This window comes from Leuresthes tenuis, unplaced genomic scaffold (assembly GCF_036924035.1).
Source record: "Leuresthes tenuis unplaced genomic scaffold, fLeuTen1.0.hap1 SCAF_6, whole genome shotgun sequence".
In the NCBI taxonomy this organism is placed as follows: domain Eukaryota; kingdom Metazoa; phylum Chordata; class Actinopteri; order Atheriniformes; family Atherinopsidae; genus Leuresthes; species Leuresthes tenuis.
In genome coordinates, this window is record NW_027325360.1 from 17614616 (window position 1) to 17634537 (window position 19922).

At 38.5% G+C, this 19922-nt stretch overlaps 1 protein-coding gene across 2 annotated transcripts; it reads left to right on the top strand.

Annotated features, from left to right (window-relative positions):
- Window positions 1-1043: 1043 nt before the first annotated feature.
- Window positions 1044-18605, top strand: LOC140309901 (sodium- and chloride-dependent GABA transporter 1). 2 transcript variants are annotated; one of them, XM_072387965.1, is made up of 13 exons: window positions 1044-1734; window positions 2866-3000; window positions 7684-7894; window positions 8414-8546; window positions 8888-9022; window positions 10069-10172; window positions 10839-10963; window positions 13058-13170; window positions 14100-14240; window positions 14356-14455; window positions 14891-14991; window positions 15148-15315; window positions 16682-18605. In XM_072387965.1, exons 1-13 carry the CDS (start codon window positions 1431-1433, stop codon window positions 16793-16795), a joined length of 1884 nt encoding a protein of 627 aa, XP_072244066.1. In that variant the 5' UTR covers window positions 1044-1430; the 3' UTR covers window positions 16796-18605. The 2 variants fall into 2 exon arrangements, with proteins under 2 accessions (XP_072244066.1, XP_072244067.1); XM_072387966.1 differs by lacking the exon at window positions 1044-1734 and adding an exon at window positions 5125-5244 and having other exon boundaries at window positions 2924-3000.
- The last annotated feature ends 1317 nt before the right edge of the window (window positions 18606-19922 follow it).

Genomic DNA, 19922 nt, shown 5'->3' on the forward strand with positions numbered 1-19922 from the left:
AGGTATTAGCCTATATGCGTGTGCAACATATAGGTCAGAGTTCAGAGTTTCTGCCCTGTGCTTGGGTGAGAGCAGGCTATTTAAAGGTGTCTGAAAGTCAGCTTAAACGTATCCTTGGTTGAGAATAGTGAGACAAGTTCCAGCAGAGGTATGAATGTATAGCTGGACACAGGTCAAGGCCAAATAAATCAGACCAACCTTAAACATGGTTCATTCCTGAAATCCACAGATGTCCTCAGCTAACGTTTGGCTCCTTAGCTATCACCTACACTGATAAAAGAAGTTTTTTATTACTTATTCATAAATGCGAAATATGTGTAAATATGGCCTATACCAAATATTAGGCACATGTAACTGCAACTTTTCGATTCATGGCCCATGGTTGGCCACAGGGGCATTTGTCATAAATTGCAAGGAAGACGTGCGTCTTGGACTTTTGTGTGAGTAAAAAGAATCGTTCCACTTTCAGCAGATCAATTTGAAAGCAGTCCTCGTAACTCTGGCCATCCATAACCCTACACAGCTAGAATAAACTAAAATAAACTGTCTAACGGGAAGAACTTTAACCACTGCAGACTTTTGAGTGACTTTACCGTTTAGCTTTGCATCTGTCCTTTACGCTCCAAAACAATCCAGCGTGTTGTGGAAGAGGCCTTTCAGTCTCCAAGGCACGTTTAAGACTCTTTTCGACCATGAGCAGACATCCAGGTATCAAGCATAGTTTACAGGCAGCAAACCGTCAGAGAACAACGGAAATTGAAATTATCCTCTAAATAAAAGGAATTTATTCGCTAACGGATTTTCATTTGTTCAAACAATTTGTGCCACGAGTCATATGTAACTGAAGACAGTCCAACCTCATTTCATTATATTTGTAGTCGTTGAACCCGCTAAATCTGAGACAGTATTTCCATCTAATGTATTTACCCCAGAGGCAACAGTGCTCCCGGGCTGGGATTTGTGTGGGTTGTCTCTTGAATGTAGTTTCCATGTTTCAGTTATACTGGATTAGCCGGAATGACGCGATTTAACTCAAACTCATAAATCATTTTAATCTCTGTGAAGTTGGGCTTTTATTTTGGAAGAAGGCGTGCCTCTTACGTCTCCGCCCGTTTGACAGAAGCCGGCTAGTGAGGATGGAAAAAGACACTTCTAGTTGTATCACCTTACACAAGACTGAGTTATGAGAATGGGTAACAAAGCGTGTGAGCTTTGCATGTGCATCTAGGCGGTGTCTTTGTGTGCATGTTAGTCCTGCTCTCTTCTTTTTCCATACTTTAGCCTTTGAATGACATCGTTAAAAGAAATAGCTACCAGGCAGTTATTTGTCATTTTCATTGCAGTCGTGTAGACCTGTGGTCTCGTAACGCGTCCGGTGTTATTCAATAGGCTAAATCGGTGTGCATTTAGTAGGCCGATATTTGAGCTGAATGTATGATAGCTATAGTGAAGCGCGCACCCGTTTGGCTGGAAATACAGCATCCATCACTTCAAACCGCACCTCTGTAAGCTTAATGGAGACCGGTGCGGAAAGCTTAAAGCCCCTCTCGGATGAAAGAGACAGTGATCTGCGACCTTTAGATGGCAAAGTCATCGCCAAGAGGAGCTCGGATGCGGAAGCTCAGAGACCCACATGGAGCGGGCAGTTGGAGTTCATCTTGGCGTCGGTGGGGTACGCGGTGGGTCTGGGAAATGTCTGGAGGTTTCCCTATCTGTGCTACAGCAGCGGTGGAGGTAAGACCGTTAACAAGCGTCGATACAGACATCTAACTTACAAATATCAACTTTCTGTGTCGTACCGGAACTGAATTATGATGCCCTGCACTAAGCAGTATAATTATGATCATGTAACCATATCACTGCTCTGGCTGTTACATGATAGGTTATTTTTACCCGAGTTAGACGCAGCCTGTATGTTAAACAGACCTATTTGATTGCTTTGTCATACTATAGCTTAACAATAGTCTCATAATCAATTTTATTACATACGCAACTTTGGATCGGGAACAAAACTTTAATGTTGGGTAACCTCACTCTTACAATTGCACCACGTAACCTAACATACTTTTTCTCGTTAGTTTTGCAGAGTGGGCTTCTAATGAAACTGAATACAGCTCTAACGCATGGTACTATCCTAACAACATAATAAAATATCTAACATAGCAGTTTAACCACAATTAACAAAAGCAAAACAAATATGATTGCAAAACTGAACTACAACAAGTTCTAGCATTTTAGAAGACAATTAAAAGGCACTTATTGCACCACACCTTGCAGAGCATCATGGGAACTCCATTCATCCATACCCCAATACACTACAATACTTTATTGTAAATTAAGAATTACAGTACATGTTTTAATCAACAATTTATCGTCCATCCAGATAGTGCAATGATATTTAGTGTTTTCCATTATCATTTCTGTAAAAAAAAAAAAACCTACTTGGCTCCGGGTTTACGCTCAAAATGGGCAAGTGAGGCAGGCGGTGTTTTCTGGTCTGACTTAGAGCTAACCCTCACAAAGACATTCAAATCTTCAGCAGAATTTAGAGCGGACACATATGTTGAAAGTCGATTCTCTCCCAATGTTTACAACAACAGCTTAAAAGCAGAACACAACCAACCAAAAGCTTTTTGAAAACAGGATCTTTGATGCCCTTCATTTTCATACCTTCCTTTTACTGGGCTTGCTCACGTCTGTTGATATTTCTAAGTTGTGTGAGCTAGTCTCTTGTTTTATCTGAACATGTTTTGTTTAAATCCTAACACAGCAACATTATACTTATCTATTCAGGGTCTAGTTGATATACTCAGGCATTACTTAGAGCTGTACACTGACCTTTCATTTTTAAATTTTCTGCTTCAGGTGCATTCATAGTCCCTTATCTCACCATGGTGCTGCTGTGTGGCATTCCTCTGCTCTTCATGGAATTTGCTATTGGGCAGTATACTCGTTTAGGGCCAGTTCATGTTCTCGCCAAGATGTGTCCCTTGTTAAAAGGTGAGTGACTCCCTGAAGTACTAAGGCTCCTCTCATGTGATGGAGAGTCCTTCATTCTCACAGAATAATTTTTTCCCCCTCATTTATACAAACAAAGCATGCAAATAAAACCTGTGTCAGGATTTCTAAATACAGTGACATCTAAAAGTGTGTATAAAACTCCTTGTAAAAAAAATGTGCAGGTGCCGTCTTTGTTAATTGAAAAAATGATAATTGATAAAAGATCTTGAAACTGCATCATACAATACCTGAAGACTTCCACTAGAGAAAGTAGGCATTTTCGGCTTCACGGTCAACTAACCTTGAAGGACAAAGATTACATTTCTGATAATGTTTTTGTAAATGTGAGTTTTTTCTTTTTTTTTTAGAGTGCAATCTATTTCAGGAGAATTTCACCACCAAACATTCAATTATTAACCATCAGTTCTAGAACCTGCAGTCGATCAACTCATGATGTGAACAATGAGCTCCAAAGTAGACAAAACCAGGAAAGGTAAAGGTGTCACATTTGCATGTTAAATGGCAAGAATAGTGTGATTTCATCAGATAATACAGATCGTTGTACTGGAGGCAGGCACATATTTCATGTATTTATCATTTGTTTTTGACAAAGTTTATTAAACTCCCTGGGAACTCTAAGCCTTACAGCTGTTGGTTAGGACGGGAGTCACTATTAAAACAAATTTGGAAAACGCCATGCAAATGAAGTTGCTCAGTAGAACTGAGACAAATATTTCTTTCTCTCGTGTTTTTCCGAACAGGAAATATGACGTAAGTGCTGACTCACAGGTTGATAAATAGAAGCAGACGCAAACAAGTCCTTCTATGAGAAATTTTGCCAAGTCATAGTTTTGAAAAGGCAGAGACTCTTTTGTAGTTTAAGAAGTGGTCTATTTATACTCGCCCCAAACTGAGAGGCACACAGAAAAGAAAAGGAATAAGTTGTGCCTCACCAAGACTGAATGCCTCCTCTTCAGCTGAGGGGACATTCAGTTTAGTCATCTGTCATTTAAAGTTGCTTCCTGCAGTGCACAAATTAAAGATGGTTTAATTGACTGTTTTTCTATGACTGTTAGAAATACCACACAGGTTCCATGCTTCACTAGATTTAAAAAGCTTCTGAGATGGACAAATCTTTATACATTCCTTATCAAAACTACACAAACACTGTGGGAGGAATGTCTCTGAGTGGGCTCTGTCAGTAGTTTTACGTTTACAAAAAAATCAAATGATTATAGATAAACTTTATAAGAGGAGCAAGTTTGAAGTTATTAACAGAGAGGAAAGGTGGGTGTTTTTGACTGTAAAGACATCATCATCATTTTTGCTTCTTCATGAGACTGGGCAAATTAATCATTCTCTCTGTTTACACAGGAACCAGTGCACTGATTCAGTGAAAAGCATTTTCTGATCTTGTGTTTTCAGTACTCCAAATGCAGATGAATATTTAAAAAATGTATTTAGTCACAGTGAAGTCATGCATCAATCTGAGTCCCTTCAACTTTGAGTAAATTCTGCCTTTTTTCTTTTGTTGATGGATGAGAACTTGTTTTAATGAAACTTACAATCACTCCAAGAATCTGTGTCTCTTTGGATTTCAGTTCATAATTTCAGTTGCCAATCAAAATAAGCACTAACAATGAGAACACTGGCAATCACTTACGAGGTGTGGCTTTAATATCATTTTAATGAAGAAAACTGGTTGATTTTCTTTTCAATATAAGAGGGACTCTAAACTGTTTTGGAAAAGTGTGAAAAGAAGGAAGCCACACCTGTGGGACAGTGCTTGCATCATGAAGACAATTGATAAGCACCCTGATTTTTTTGGCCAAGAGCCACATCGTTGTTTTTCACATTCCTCCATATTTATCAGATCCAGCACCACACACCCTCTATTCTTTTCTTCTGCTTTATTCAGTGAAAGATAAGCTGTAGCTAAGAAATTTCTTCATTAAAATGAAATGACAGCCTTTGTCTTATTATTTCTCATCCACGCCTCGTAGTAACTTTTCAAACCGAACCCTATCCAAATCAAACAAGCGCCCAGCCATCAACAATCACTATATGTGGGTATGACATGAAAATGCTGTCTGTCTTGTTCTAACTTAAAATTTTTCTCCATAGTTTTCTTATCTCCTTAAAGACAGAGATAGTCTACCCGGTCAAAACGTTTGGGTCCTTCACTTGATTTATCGCTCATTTCTCCCTGGTTAATGCTCTGTGCTAAACAAGGGCCAAAAGCAGGTAGTTTGTTTCTGTATGTTTTTCTGAATGATTTCCCTGTGATGTACATGTGATCACTGATTTTAGTCGCCCACAAATATCACAAACCAGCAAATAGGCTCATGACCAATTTACTGCACTTAAGCTCTGCATAGACATGTAGAATAACCGGCCACAGTTTCTACCATTCTGTACTCTCTCGGTTTTCTCTCTCTTTTTTTTTTTTTGGACAGATGAGACAAGAAAATGTGGAAAAAAAAAAAAAATGGCTACAGAGCTGATTTTGTACGCTCTGCCTTGTTTTTGCACCCAGCAGAGTGATTTGTTTTGGCAGTTTGAAATAAGACGCCTGGTGGAGTGTGTATCGTGCAAAGTGGAGCAGTCAGCCTTGTATGTGTAGTGTGAGAGAAGCAAGCAGCCTATAGAAAAGGACACAGTGTTAACTTTAACTGTCGACAATGGGTCTAGTTGGTCGTGAAGATCAGACCTGGTTTCCTATTGTCCTGTTTTGAAGTTGACACAGGGCTGTCTGTTCCTCTATTTTACCGGACAGTGACATGGATCCATTCGGACATGGCCCGACCTTCCCACAATGAACAGCAGCCGCTGAAAAACAGCAGAAAGCAGTTTTCTTGTGGTAATAGTGGTAAAAGTCATCATTGGAAATAGGGTTATTTATTTATTTATTTTTCTAAAGTCTAGTTGAGAAGTTTGATGTCACTCTGACGTGTACAGCATAGCTTAAAAGTTTTCAAACCCTAAGGAATTTTCAATATTTCCGCTTTAATTTGAATCCTTGAAGTAGATGAAGATACGTCAGATAAACAAATATGGTCATTCATTTTTTGAGGAAAATGATCCAATATTACATCATTGTGAACATAAGCTTTCACTTTCACTATAGTGGGATCCTTTGTGACTTCAACAAAATGTCTCCAATAAATGTTTCTTGAACATCAACCCGTAAGATTTTCAGCCTTTTCCTCCATAAATAACAGCTTGAAGTCTGGGAAGTTGGTTTGTTTCCTCTGGTGAACTCCTCACTTTGGGTCCTTCCAAAACTTTTTTTATTGGATCAGGATCAGGACTTTGACTTGGTCATTCCAAAACATTGACTTCATCCATATTTACCAATTCTTTGATGAATCAACTTGTGTGTTTAGAATATTTGTGTTGCTTGCTGCATGACTTTTTCTTGCACTGACATATGCAAACGGCAGCAGTGTTTTCTTCTGGAGAGCAGAGGTTTTCTCCTTGTAGCCCTCCAGTGCACACAAGTGCTGTTTACCGTTCTCCTGATGGTGGACTCTTGAACATTAACAGTATCCAACAAGAGAGCATTTTCGTTGCTTAAGGATGCCATGGGCTCCTTTAAGCCCTGGCAGATATTACTCACCTCACTGTTGGAGCGATCTCTGTTGGTCAACCACTTCTGGGCAGAGTAACAATGACACTAATTCTCATATTGAGCTTTGTTTATTTGCAGTTCGTCTGACTTTAGATCTCTTAAGAGATGGTTTTGTGAGCTTTTCCAGCTTGATGAGCAAGTCCTCAGGAATATCCTCTTCTTGTGATCAGACACCTCCACAAGCATATGTTTTAAACATCAGACCTTCATAGATTCACTACTGATTGAAAATTCCAGCCTCTGACTTAATCTTCTAATTAAGGCTAATCCTAGAGTTTCGTCCACTTTTTTCACTCTCAGATGTAATATTGTATCATTTTTCCTCAATCAAATACATGTATCCTATGCATTTCTTTTCTCTTTTAGGACCAGCATCAGGAAGTGAAACAAATAGTTTACATAACCAAATTTATGGTAGAAGGTGCAACGCAGCTGATATATGATGAACTGATATGCACAGTGGCAGAACTATAGATCTTTTGTTAGGTCAAATAGCACAAAAAACAGTTCTAGTTTTCCGAAAATGACTAACAGATTATATAGAATGGCTGATCCAGGACCTTATTAAGCAGCCTTTCTGTATTTGAAAGGGTTCAGGTTAAATCCTCCCTGTCAATTTATGTGTGCTTAGGCAAAATTATAACATCTACCCACTCACAATGCCAAGCTCTTTAGACGACTCATCGCTAAGAAGAGATGTGGAAAAAAACAAAACAGAAACACTGAAACCTCCCATTCATAAAGTCTGAAACGGGACATACAAAAGTAGAACCAGTTGTTGAAAGACTAAATGATTTAGGACTTTGATGTCACCTTGACTCATTTCCTCAAGAGGAACTCCTCTTAACTGTGGTTGAGTTTGGCCACATGATACAGGTTTTTCTCTGGCACGTAGACACCTGTAATTTCTATCCTGGGCTGAGATTATTGACACCAAGTAATACGTTGAATATGAGAATAATGAAGTGATCAATTTCTTCCCCACAGATGACATAACCGCTGCAGAGTTGTCTCTCACTTTTCCCTCTCTGCCCTCACGTGTCACTCTGCAGGTGTGGGTCTAGCCACAGTTGTCATCTCCTTCATATTCTCCACCTACTACAACGTGCTCATGAGCTGGGCACTTTATTATTTTTTCAACTCATTCAAAGCTACTCTCCCTTGGACATCTTGCAACAACACGTGGAATGTCGTCGAAAACTGCTCCAGCGGTTTCTCTGGCAACACCACCCACCTCCAGTCTTCGAGCCAGCAGTTCTTTGAGTGAGAAGCCTTCACTGCTCTTTCAACTGCAGAAATTTACTCTTGATTGACATGTTTGAACTCTGCATTGAACTACTGTAGATGCTGCATTTACAACACAAGAATCCTTCACTCAAATCATGTTGTGTCTTGTTAAACCCTGAAAGCTTTTCTTAATACGATATTTTCTATTTGCTCGAAGGATTTGTTCTCACATACTTTTGTATGAACAAGATCTGACAACAGATAAATCAAAATCTGGGATTTTTCAATTGTTGCTCATTTGGCTAGGGACATTTATTACTACATACTAAGTTCCCAGGGACTTAAAGGACTCTGTCTGACCCTCTTCTACACTGGGTCGTCCTCCGATTAGAAAGTAGCTTCCTCAACTCCCCTGTCTGCCCATAAAAGTATTCATAGACAAGATACAAAGCAGCATACAAGTGAGGAACACATAAGGGGAGATGTGGGTCAACATCTCCCCTTATGTGATGTAACGTAATGATATAGAAGTTCCTTCTTTTTTCATTTTTCCAGTTACAGGCTTCTGGAGAAGACCAGTGGCATTGAAGAATCTGGTGGCATCCGCTGGGAACTATTTGGCTATCTTCTCGTTGCTTGGGTCATCGTTTATTTGTGCATATTTAAAGGGGTCAAATCAACAGGCAAGGTCAGCATAATGACTACTTTTCTGCCATCTCTGTGCATGTGTTGTGTTCATTGTGCTTGTTGTGCGTTGTCCTTATTCTTTGATTTCATCTTGCTGTTTGTTCTCTGACATTTTGTCACAGGGAATTATTTCAGTTCAGCTGTCAGGGATATCTATACACCTTTGCATATTTGGGCTGTATAGAAATGTTGACAAAGCTTGATAGAAAAACCATGTCTGGGTCAGACTGAGATAATTGCTTAAAAAACGAAGCTGGTGTTCACAAGGACAACTTCACTAACACAACAAACCCACAACGCTTATTAGTATCTCACCAGCTTTTCCCTGTTTGTGTCATATAGGTTGTGTATTTCACTGCTGTGTTTCCATACTTCATCCTGTTTGCCCTGCTCATCAATAATGTGCAGTTGCCTGGAGCCAAGAGTGGTATCCTCTACTTTGTGACACCTGTCTGGAACAGACTGTTTGAAGTGAAGGTGAGACTACTTTGATAACAATGCAACAGTAAAAAGTGGGTTAATTGTGTTGACGTCTGTATCGCATTGGCACCAAAGCACAAATTAATCATTATCTCATGCAATCAGTGAGAGGAATAGTGTAAAGTTTAATAATTAACTTATCTATGTGTGTCAGCAAAGGAACAAATATTTCTTACCGTTCTTTTCATTATTTTATTTTCAGACTGCAGCATCTCATATCAGTGTCATATCAGCTTGTGTCTGCTGCAAGTTCAAACAACAGCCAGCACTTGGAGAGAAAGTAGTTGAGGGGTCAATTCTGCAATAAACTCAGTGAGAATGCTTTTGACGGATATTTTCTTATAAGATTGTAGAGACATATTCACAAATACCTTTTCAAACTAAGCCAGACTGAAAGAGCTTTTAGTTGGTTGCAGCCCTAAAACCCACAGAAGGCTTATACAAGGATTTCTCTGTAAAATCAAATATTCTGATGTACAGCAGTCAGTTGTTGGGTTATAGCTTCACTTTTATAGCCACATTTGACAGTGTGGTGGCAACATCAGCAGACAACCCACAACCCTCAATCTTGCTAAATGATTTGGTCCACAAAGATGTTTGACGTCTATTTTTTCCATCTTAAAACGACACAAAACAACAAAAGAAATTACAACAACAATGACTCTTCATGTGATTTGACCAAAACTGTTAGAAAAAAATGAGAAAAGTGGATTTTTCTGCGCGCAAAATCTCTTGTGTGAAAGTTTGTAAACTTTTATTAAAGAATATGACTGAAGTTTGGTGTCTAGGTTACCTTATCGCCCCTTGTGTCTATGTTTTTTCAATTTGATTTTGGAGTGATGAGTGAGATTTTTGCCCCAGAGCCTACAGGTGAATGCTGGGATGGTGAAAAGCAGGCAGTGTGCGGTGTTGAGGGAGAGGCAGATCATGTGGCAGGCAGCAGAGAAGCTTGAGTTGCCTGCCTGAACTAGATCGCAGGCTAAGCTCCAATAATGAAACTATGACATAGTTCATTTTCCTATTCTTCTTTGTCTCCAATGCAGGTTTGGGTTAATGCTGCATCCCAAGTGTTTAACTCACTTGGAATAGCATTTGGCTCCATGATTTCCATGGCTAGCTACAACAAGTTTCACAACAACATTTTCAGGTAAAGAGTCAATATTCTTTCTGTTTTGAAGCTGAAGTATTTCTTCGACTTTCAAGCAAAATTTAGAGAAGAAAAGTTTATATTTTTTTATCACAATCAATATGCACTGATGGCACACTATCTAGAGCAAAAGTGACAGTCTGAAGATTGACAACAAATAGAAAATATGGTGTATTGTAGTGCCATCACGAGGATGGAAATGATTCACTTGACTAAGAGTACAGATTAGATTGATAAAAAACATATACTGATATCTTACCTCATAAGTAATCAACAATGCAATTTAATTGTTCATGGAAGAAGCTCCATTTTTTGTCTAAATGTTGCTGTGTTGACTGTGAAAACACTTTAGTTGTTTGAATAGATTATTTTCAGGCAGAAATGGAGAAAGAATAATTAGTTTTCTTATTAAGAAGAAAAGCTATTGGAGGTGTTTTGACACTGTGTATGCACCAATGAGGGCCCCACCTTAGACTATAACAAAGAGACTTTACCTAACAGGCACAGTTCCTCTACCATTTTGATCCATTTTTGCAACAATATTTTTAGACATTGGTTGTTAGATGTGATAGCTGCAAGTTCTAAAACTGCTGTTCTCATGACGAAATGTCTCTGTTTAATGGATACGAGAGCTGGCTCTAGTGTTTCATTTGTCCTTTCTTGCAGGGACGTGTTGATTGTGTCATTAGTCAACTCATTTACTAGTATCCTGGCTGGCTTTGTGATCTTCTCAGCTGTTGGCTACATGGCTCACATACATAACCTGCCTGTTGACAACATAGCGACAGATGGTAAGCATTAAATCTGGAAGAACTGTTAAACTACATTCTCATGGCTTTGTTTTACCTTAGGGAACAGTTTTAAACAACAGCCGTCATAGTTCCTGTCATATGACATTATGTTTTGATATCACAGAAACAGAGTTAAACCTCAGACTGTGTTTTTATGTGAATCTGTATTTGTTTTCATTCCCTTCAGAGTATTTTTTTTTCTTTCCATGGAAAAACACGACACATATTTGAAGATGTGCACATCTGGTTTGAATCATGTGACAGTCTATTTAAGGAAGGAATCCACAAACTTTCAATGTGGTTTTTCATAGATTGTACACAGAAAGTTTACTAAGTCATAGTTAGGACTACCACTCAGCCTGTAAAGACAGGTTTTTAATGTTTGTGTATCTGTGGAGTAACTTTCTAATGATTAAAAGGGGTTATGTTGATGTAATTGGTTATGACAGCTGCAGTGTAGAAGTGACTGCTGTTGGCTCACAGCTGGATTCTGGATCTGACCCTGATGGGGCTGTTTCAAATCTCAGGTTTTGAGTCAGTAACCGCAGTAACTAAACTAACCTGCTCCCTGGCAACTTTTCTTCAATAAACTCTGAGTTTCTCTCTCCGTCCTGTGGAGCCATACAGTCGATATCAAAGCACATATTGGAATGTCACAGTGCCAAACAGAAACAGAAGAGCCGATTAAATTTCAAACATAGTTCAAAATATGGATAAAAAGTGCAATTAATTAAAAACACAAACAAAAAAAACCAAGATCCCTTGACTCTGGATATGAACGGGATCTGGGGAACTGGGGAATCGATATGGGACAAAACTGGGGGCTGACGCTTGACTCTGAAACTTGTTATAAAGAAACATAAATATGATAATCTGGATCCTACAACAAGAATTTTCTTCATGTCAGAAACATTGAAAACATTTTCAGGAAAATGATTATTTCAAGCCATCCAAGATCAATTCATCAATTCATTTGGAGTCAACCAAAAGACCATCAAATTCATTCCAGACAAAGCCTTTATTATATTGGCGCATGCATATGCTGCTAATTTCGTTTCATTCATTCATTAAACTGGACACTTATAACATATAGAATTGATTATTTTTACAACCTCATCTGTAACCTTTTAAGTCTTATATGGTTTTGCTGGTAAGTAGACCGACATCATAGATTACCTGCACCACAAGGGACAAAGGCCCTGTCTGTGCTCCTCTGGTAGAGCCCACCTTACTGTCCACACACTCCCCAAGCTTTGACCTCTGGAATCTTTTCTTTTTCTTTCTTTTCTTTTTTTTTCCAAAGAAACACAGGTTAGTAAACTTTTAAAATACTACATGAATTTCTGTTTACAGGCTGGGTTTTGTACTGTATGAAATTTGTTGCTTACCAATCTTTATCCTTCCTTATCACGAACATTTGTTTACATCAAGTTCTGTTAAAACGCTTTGTGATTAATCAGTATCATGCGCATTCTGTAGCAAACATTTTAAGTCTGTGCTTAACACAACGCACAGTTTAGATTTACAGGATAAATTGTTTACAGAGATTATACTATAATCCAATCCTCCCCCAGGACTTGTAACTCACAAGACTGTTAAGTATTTATTCAAACGTTCCAGTGTGTTACATCTAAGCAGGTTTGTTAACAGAATATGATTTTCAAAATTGTAGTTTATTTTGTGTGGAATTGTGACTGATAATGTTTTTGCATAGAACGAGCAATTTATATCCAAAGACTCTGCAGCCAGGCTGTACGGTGGTGAGCCGGTTAGCACCATCACCTCACAGCAAAAGGGTTTCAGGTTCAATTCCCAGCTGGGGCCTTTCTGTAAATTCAGTTTGCATGTTCTCACCATGAATGCGTGGGTTCTCTCCAGGTACCCCAGCTTCCTCCCACCATCCAAAAAGCATGCATGTGCCTGGATTGTTGTTTTTGTGTTGGTATTGATTTCAGATATCCACATTCTTTCTCTTGAGTGGAGAAAGGGATTTTAAAGAATGTCTCTTTTAAAGCTAATGAAAGTATTTTGAAGTTGTTTATATTTTTGCAAATTTATATCCTACAGTGACACCTTTGTTTTGTCATGTTTCAGGTCCTGGCTTGGTGTTTGTTGTGTACCCCGAGGTCCTCTCCACCATGCCTGTCTTTCAGCTCTGGGCCCCACTGTTCTTTCTCATGCTGCTCTGTCTGGGCTTAGACAGTCAGGTAAGCATGGTACACACCAGTCACACTAATAATACTGTGAGGATCAAGTGAAACACAGGGCTTATGTAAATCTATATTGTTTAACATCAAGTTTGAGCCTTTGCATACTTGAATCTATAGAAGGTGCTTACACATGTGTACCATGAAAGGTTTCTTGTTTGTGTATTTGTTCTGTGATGTGTTTTACTAATTATTGAACTATGAGCAGAAGAATTACATTGTAAATGTTCACTCGATTGCCCGTTTTTAAAAAATGTATTCAAATCCAATTTACAAGTTCTGTCTGGCCAAAATCATTATCACACACCATTTGCAGAGACTTGTGCCAGAATTAGTGTAATTGTAATTTTTATTAGGACTTCTCCCGTTGGAAGAGAGTTATAAATCCCAACCCTTTCACTCTGAAGCTCCAGTTTCTTAAGAAATGACCAAAGTGTTTGGTGGAAATTTCCTGACATTTCAATTACTAATAGTACAACGAACCTTATGCAGTCCCAACCATGCATTACACACATAAGATTATAGTTTGCAAGTACCTTCATATAGAGAAAATATGAGATATTGAATATTTCATGTAACCACTAACATGATAACATATTCTGAAAAACAATAGAAAGAAGGCAGTCATCAACAGATGAGATATTATAGTTAAGGAGTTTACATTCATCCTGATTTACAGTGACTCTATATGTACTAATGGTCCATTAGAGCATATATCCGTACAGTCAACACACACTTGAAATGTAAACATCTGTGCAGCATTCTAGTATGAAGTATTATTGTACTGACAGTCACTACAGTGCCCTTGAATTTACAATTTCACTTTGAACAAAGATGCAAATGTGTTCTTTGTCGAAAGAGAACTGATTATCACTCAGAGAACAGGGCTACTGATGTGATCTCAGCAGAAATATGTGTTCTGTCTGCAGTTTGCCAACGTGGAGGTGGCTGTGACGTTCTTAAAGGATGAGTTTGGAGCCAAAATTCTGCACTTCCTAAAGAGAGAAGAGCTGCTAACCCTATCTGTGTGCATTGTCTGTTTTATTTTGGGGCTTCCTCATGTTACTAAGGTAAAACAAGGAACACAGCTTTGATGAGAAACAAATTGAGGATGTTGTGTTGCCTAAATGTGAGGACAGTTGCCTAACTGCTGTCATTTCTGTCTCTCTCTCCCTTTCTTCACAGGGAGGTATTTACGTGTTTCAGCTGATGGATCACTACACTGCTGTAGTTTCACTCGTGTTCCTGGCTTTCTGTGAAATTGTGGCTGTATGCTGGATCTTTGGTAAAAATTCCGCATTAAGTTGACACGCAGACGTCCTAGTGATGGTCAAAGCATTAGACTTGAAAGACCCTATACAGTGTAGCAATAAGACATATCTCATTTACATATTTACTAAATGTTGTGTTTGTGGTGAAAATAAAATGTTCACATTGTTTTCAAATGTCCCTTAATGGTGGTCATGTGATATGTGAGATACTTTAGCTCTGTGTGAAAACCAATAGCACCACTCCATTTCAGATTTCCTATAGGTTAGATCATAAAAGTTTAGGTCATATAAGGTGAGGTCATATAAGCTTAGATCATATAGGTTTTCATAAAGGGTAGATCACACGATTAAGACTTGTCTTATCAATGACTCATAAATATTTGTTTTGCATATCAACACGAGCCAAACAGCGTTCACATTTAAATCGATGCTTATTTTCTGTATGCCAGGCACTCCACGACTTTCAATAATGGTGAAGAGGATGCAGGGCAGAACTCCAAGCATCTACTTCCGCCTTTGCTGGCTGCTGCTGTGTCCTGTGCTGGTGTTGGTTAGTCCCGTTGAACTAAAGTGAATTGAAAAATGCTTTATTGATCCAAAAATGGGAAATTGTTTTTGCAATGTTTAAATCGCATCACATTGTTTAAACCATGCTATGAAATCCCACGTGAACCTGGCATTTAAGACTATTGTTTTCTTTGCATAGTGCATACTGATCTCCAGCATTGTTCAGTACACCCCTCCTCGCTATGGGAAGTACACGTACCCACTGTGGGCTGAATGGACGGGCTGGGGCATCTCATTAGTTTCTGTGATATGGATCCCTCTTGGAGCTATTCATGAGATCTGCAACAACAAAGGATCACTTGTGCAGGTGAGTAAAGACCCATTAGCTAATTCATTATCAGTAGTAGTTCACAATGTTAGATTAGTATATTAGCAATGCTATCATTTGTTAGATGGAGGGCAAGTTTAAAGTGAAGTGTGAGGGCAAATTTTTAATAAGATGAAAGCACTTTCTCCCCCCAAAGGACTTCAATAACATCAGTTTCAAAAATGTTATGATGATTTATATATATATATATATATAATATACACAGTGACGTGCTACAGTTTGTGTATTCCTGGTCAAATTTTCTGCTACTACAAATAGTTAAGTGAGTTGAAGATGACCTGATCTTTTCAAAGCATTAAGTTACAGATTAAACATTTATTTTCAACATTTTATGAAGGGTTTACTGCGGAAGTTTAAAAAAGAGAAAGGAGCTTCATGCAAAGAATTGATTACTACAGAAGATATGAGCTAAATTAAAGAAATTCAAACAAATCAGTGGACGGATACTAAGATTATTCACCGACTCATGTTGTTGAACATCTCCAACAGGAGATGAGTTTATAAGATAGTGATTTGAATAAGAGAAAAGATAAATGCTCTGTCCTCACTAGGCGCATTTGCACTGTCAGTACCTTTTGCAGTTCCTATAACCTTTTCAGGAACTAGGCCGTTTTTTCGCGCATTCGGACATACAGGAACTAGGGACCGCGGCCCTCAGTCCCTATAACCATTTTAGCTCCTTCTCCAAGGCAGGGTTTTTCTGGGTTCCATAGGAGCACATATGACGTAGGTGTTTGGTGGTTGGTAGCTACGCCGCTTGTCTGAAATGTTTGCTCATACGACACGGACACAACCGGCACATGTTGAATAAGTTAGTTCATGAAACAGAGAAGTATTGTCTGCAGCTCGATTCTTCGTCTCCTGACTCTCGCTGTGTGCTCTTCCAGCTTCGATCTTAGACGCCTGATGGGATCGTCCGTGATTAATATTACTGTCATGCAGACCATGAACACGGTGGCCTCCTCGCTCTCCATATTAGCTTATTGGTGGTGTTTTTTTCTTCTCTCCTTACTTTTCGCGGGTTTTGTTTTGTTGTTGAGTGTGGGGCTAAAGTAACACGTTTGTCACAGACGGTTCTGTCACACCAGTCCCTGTCAAGGTCCCTGACTCATGTGCGAATGCAAAATGAAACAGTTCCCCTGGGGAAGGGCAGTTCTTATAACGAAATTCAAGGTGGACAGTTCTTAGAACTGCGTTCTTAGAACGTCTCTGTCTGAATGCGGCTACTGTTGGTTGTCATCAGTTGATACAGAGTTCTTTTTTACTGATTACTTCCTTAACTCTGTTTGTGTGTGCTTTTCTAAAAAGGTTGTTTCTTTTTTGCCTTGCCTTCTTTAATCCTCAGAGACTTAAAACAGCCGTAACTCCAACTTTAGACCTGGATGCTGTGGATCCCCTGCCGGAAAAACAAAACCTTAACAACCCAGTGTCTGGAAAATTGTTTACTTCAGGAGTATGACCAGAGATACTGCCAGACCCATGTCTGTCTGTGTGAGTGCCAGTCCTGTAATGGGATGGTAGAAAACACAGTCTGTATGATCTATCATCGTGTTATATTTTTTACAGAAGATCTGACTTTAAACCAGGTGTGAATTTGTAGTTCTTTAAAAACTGAAACCCCCTACAGTAAAATTTATCCATTTAATCCAACAGCAGAAGGATTACGTGGGGGTTTATTCTAACAAATGCTTAAATCAGTCACTCCTACGTTGCTTCATTATCCATCCATTCATTTTCTATACCTACTTAATCCAATTTTGGGGTCGCAGGGGGGGGGCTGGAGCCTATCCCAGCTGTCATTGGGCAAGAGGCAAGGTCCACCCGGGACATACATTTATATATATATATATATATATATAAAATATATTCTGTGATAATGGGGACATTTCCAGATCAGCTGCATCACAGTGATGCTGAAGAGGCTTGAGACTTGACATTAACACTTGATTTCTATACCCTTCCAGTTTCTGAATATCCCTCATATGATGCAACAAATGATGCAACAAACCCTGAACATAAAGTGAGTTGTTTACATAAAAAGCGACATAAACAGAGATCCGATCCATATTACCAACACAGATGCACGGTGTCAAGGTTTAAAAATGATTTTTTCATTTTTTTTGCACTAGAATTCCCTACAAGTGTTCAGTAGGACTCTTTTCACAAACAGGAGTGAGTTGGTGGCTGAAGAGGTCTAGACAGCAGGTTACCAGTGTGTACTGAACTGATAATGGTTAAAGTTTGATTTTATGTAATCTGTACAGGCTTGAGAATGATTTGATATTATTTCATTGACTGCATCCCCATCAGTCGGTTGCAGTTAAGGGGTGTATGGGTGGTTTTCTGGTAATTAGTGGTGCCTTTGATTTGCTGCTATGAAGCTGAATTGGATGGATAAAGTTAAATGATACTCAGGTGGGTTACAGTGTTCTGGGACGCCCCGGTTAGGTTGTAAGTTCATACTGAACATTTTTCAGTAAATCTTTAGACTTTTTGTAATGCCGAACGTCTTAAGAGAGAGAAGTTTGGTGGAAAAGTAATTCATTTCAAAGTGTCAATGACTGACCTCATTTCTAGGAGATTAAAGTCTGACTTCTTTCAGAGGGAGTAAAGGATTCAATAAATGTGTAATCTATATGTAGCTGTAAATGACCTGGGGAACGAGGCAATGGCAAAAATCTTATTATAGTGTGAGATCACCCAAGACGTTGTGACTTAACTTCGTTTTTTTGTTTCTTTGCTTTTTGACTATCTCAACAAACAATCCCTCAGTTGCGAGTGCCTTTCATTCTAAAACATGATGAATATGCTGTAGAATTCTTATTTGTTTTCATACTTTACTTGCATCAAAAGAAATGCACACCTGTGTCACGTGAGCCTTTCATGAGTTATCTTTTACTTTTGTAATCTGTATTTAGTAAGACAACCAAGACATTTGAATGCTGCACACAGTATATTTTGTTATAAAGCTGAACTATTTCATTCAGATCATTTAAAATCATTTGTACAACACAGTTGTACTAGCCTAAGTATGAAATAGACTCAGTTGATAGGGGATATGAATGTGGGATTTTAAAAATCTATTGTAAAAAATCTTGTTTGTAAGTGTATTTTGATGTGCCGAATATAACTGTCAGGTTTCATTCCGCCCCAACTCCATGCCAGGTTATTTAACTGATTAGTTTCAGTCATCAGAAATCCTGTTAAAGGCAGCTGTTGCTGGTTGAATGAAAACCTCTGCTCTGTGAAACATGACTGTTCAGACTGTAAATATTGAATTTCAGTTTTGTCTCTCACAGCTTCTTTTTTTTAATTATTTATACTAATGAGAAACTTTATTTGGATTAGCTTCTTATAAGCATAGTTACAAAGTGCTTTACAACAACGATAAACATAACACAAATGCACAGACCAAAGAATACAGCTGAAACAATGAGGAGGGTCAAAACATACGTGTATGTAAGACGTAAGAGTGCAAAAACAAAAGCTTTTCTCATGAAGCTGAGCACAACATTCAAAGATAAAGGAAGAAATGATGACACAAGTTAAGCAGAAGCGATACAAAGAGCAGTTAGTCCAGCACAGTTCAAGCACATTTGATTTTCCACATTAGCAGTTTAAAATCAAGCTTTGTTTCTCAGAGCCAGACCCTCCTAAAGCAAAGAGACAGTGTCGTGCTTTTTTACTGTAAGGTCGTGACAAGTCAAACAAAACTTTTTTTATTGAGTTTTATTTCAATGACTTTTTCAGTTAATGTCAATTTTTTTTCTAACCATGCCCATGACACGGTATGATTTGTGGTGTCTTGTTTTATAATAAAATGCCTAATTTCTTCTCTGCTGTCTGTCATTTATGTAATTTGGCAAATCTTTGAGTCATCTGAACACTTGCCACTAGATGGCAGTATAACACCAGAATCAATGAGGATTGTCAGTAAGGGAGCTCTTCACTTTCACAGCAAAAACACAACTGTTTTTATCTGTTGAGCTGCTGTGATCACAGTGACCGGGCAGCTCTGTTCTCATGCTGTGTCCAATCTCTTCTGTTTTCTGGGGCTTTCTTTGTCTGTCACAGTGTTCTTACGAAACGTACTGTAACTCACTGTGAATCACTGTCGAGAACTACTTTCTCTAAATTGATCTTCCATGTGAGAATATTGGTGCTTCTCTATTTATTAAAGTAAGTAACAAATCACAGTGATTTGCTGTTATGGCTTTAATGTATATATATATATATATATATATATTTTTTTTTTAAATAATGTATTACATGATAATAAATCACACAACAAAACATCTTCCTGCGATAACAGAATATCTTATATGTTTGCACTGAACTAGGTTAATGCTTTCTTGTGAACTGCCTAACAGCTTCATATCTTTTGAGAAAATTTGAGATAGTGATCCTTATTTGTGTGGTCACCACACTGAACTGCAAAAACACCTCAAGTAAAGGAGCCTATCACAGTGCTCTAGCAGGTTTTCTGCACTTAATTATTCCCTTGTCATGCAGGGCTGCAGTAGTGCCCTCAGCAGAACTGTGCGTTAATCAATACAACCCCCCTTCCACCCATGACAGACCATATC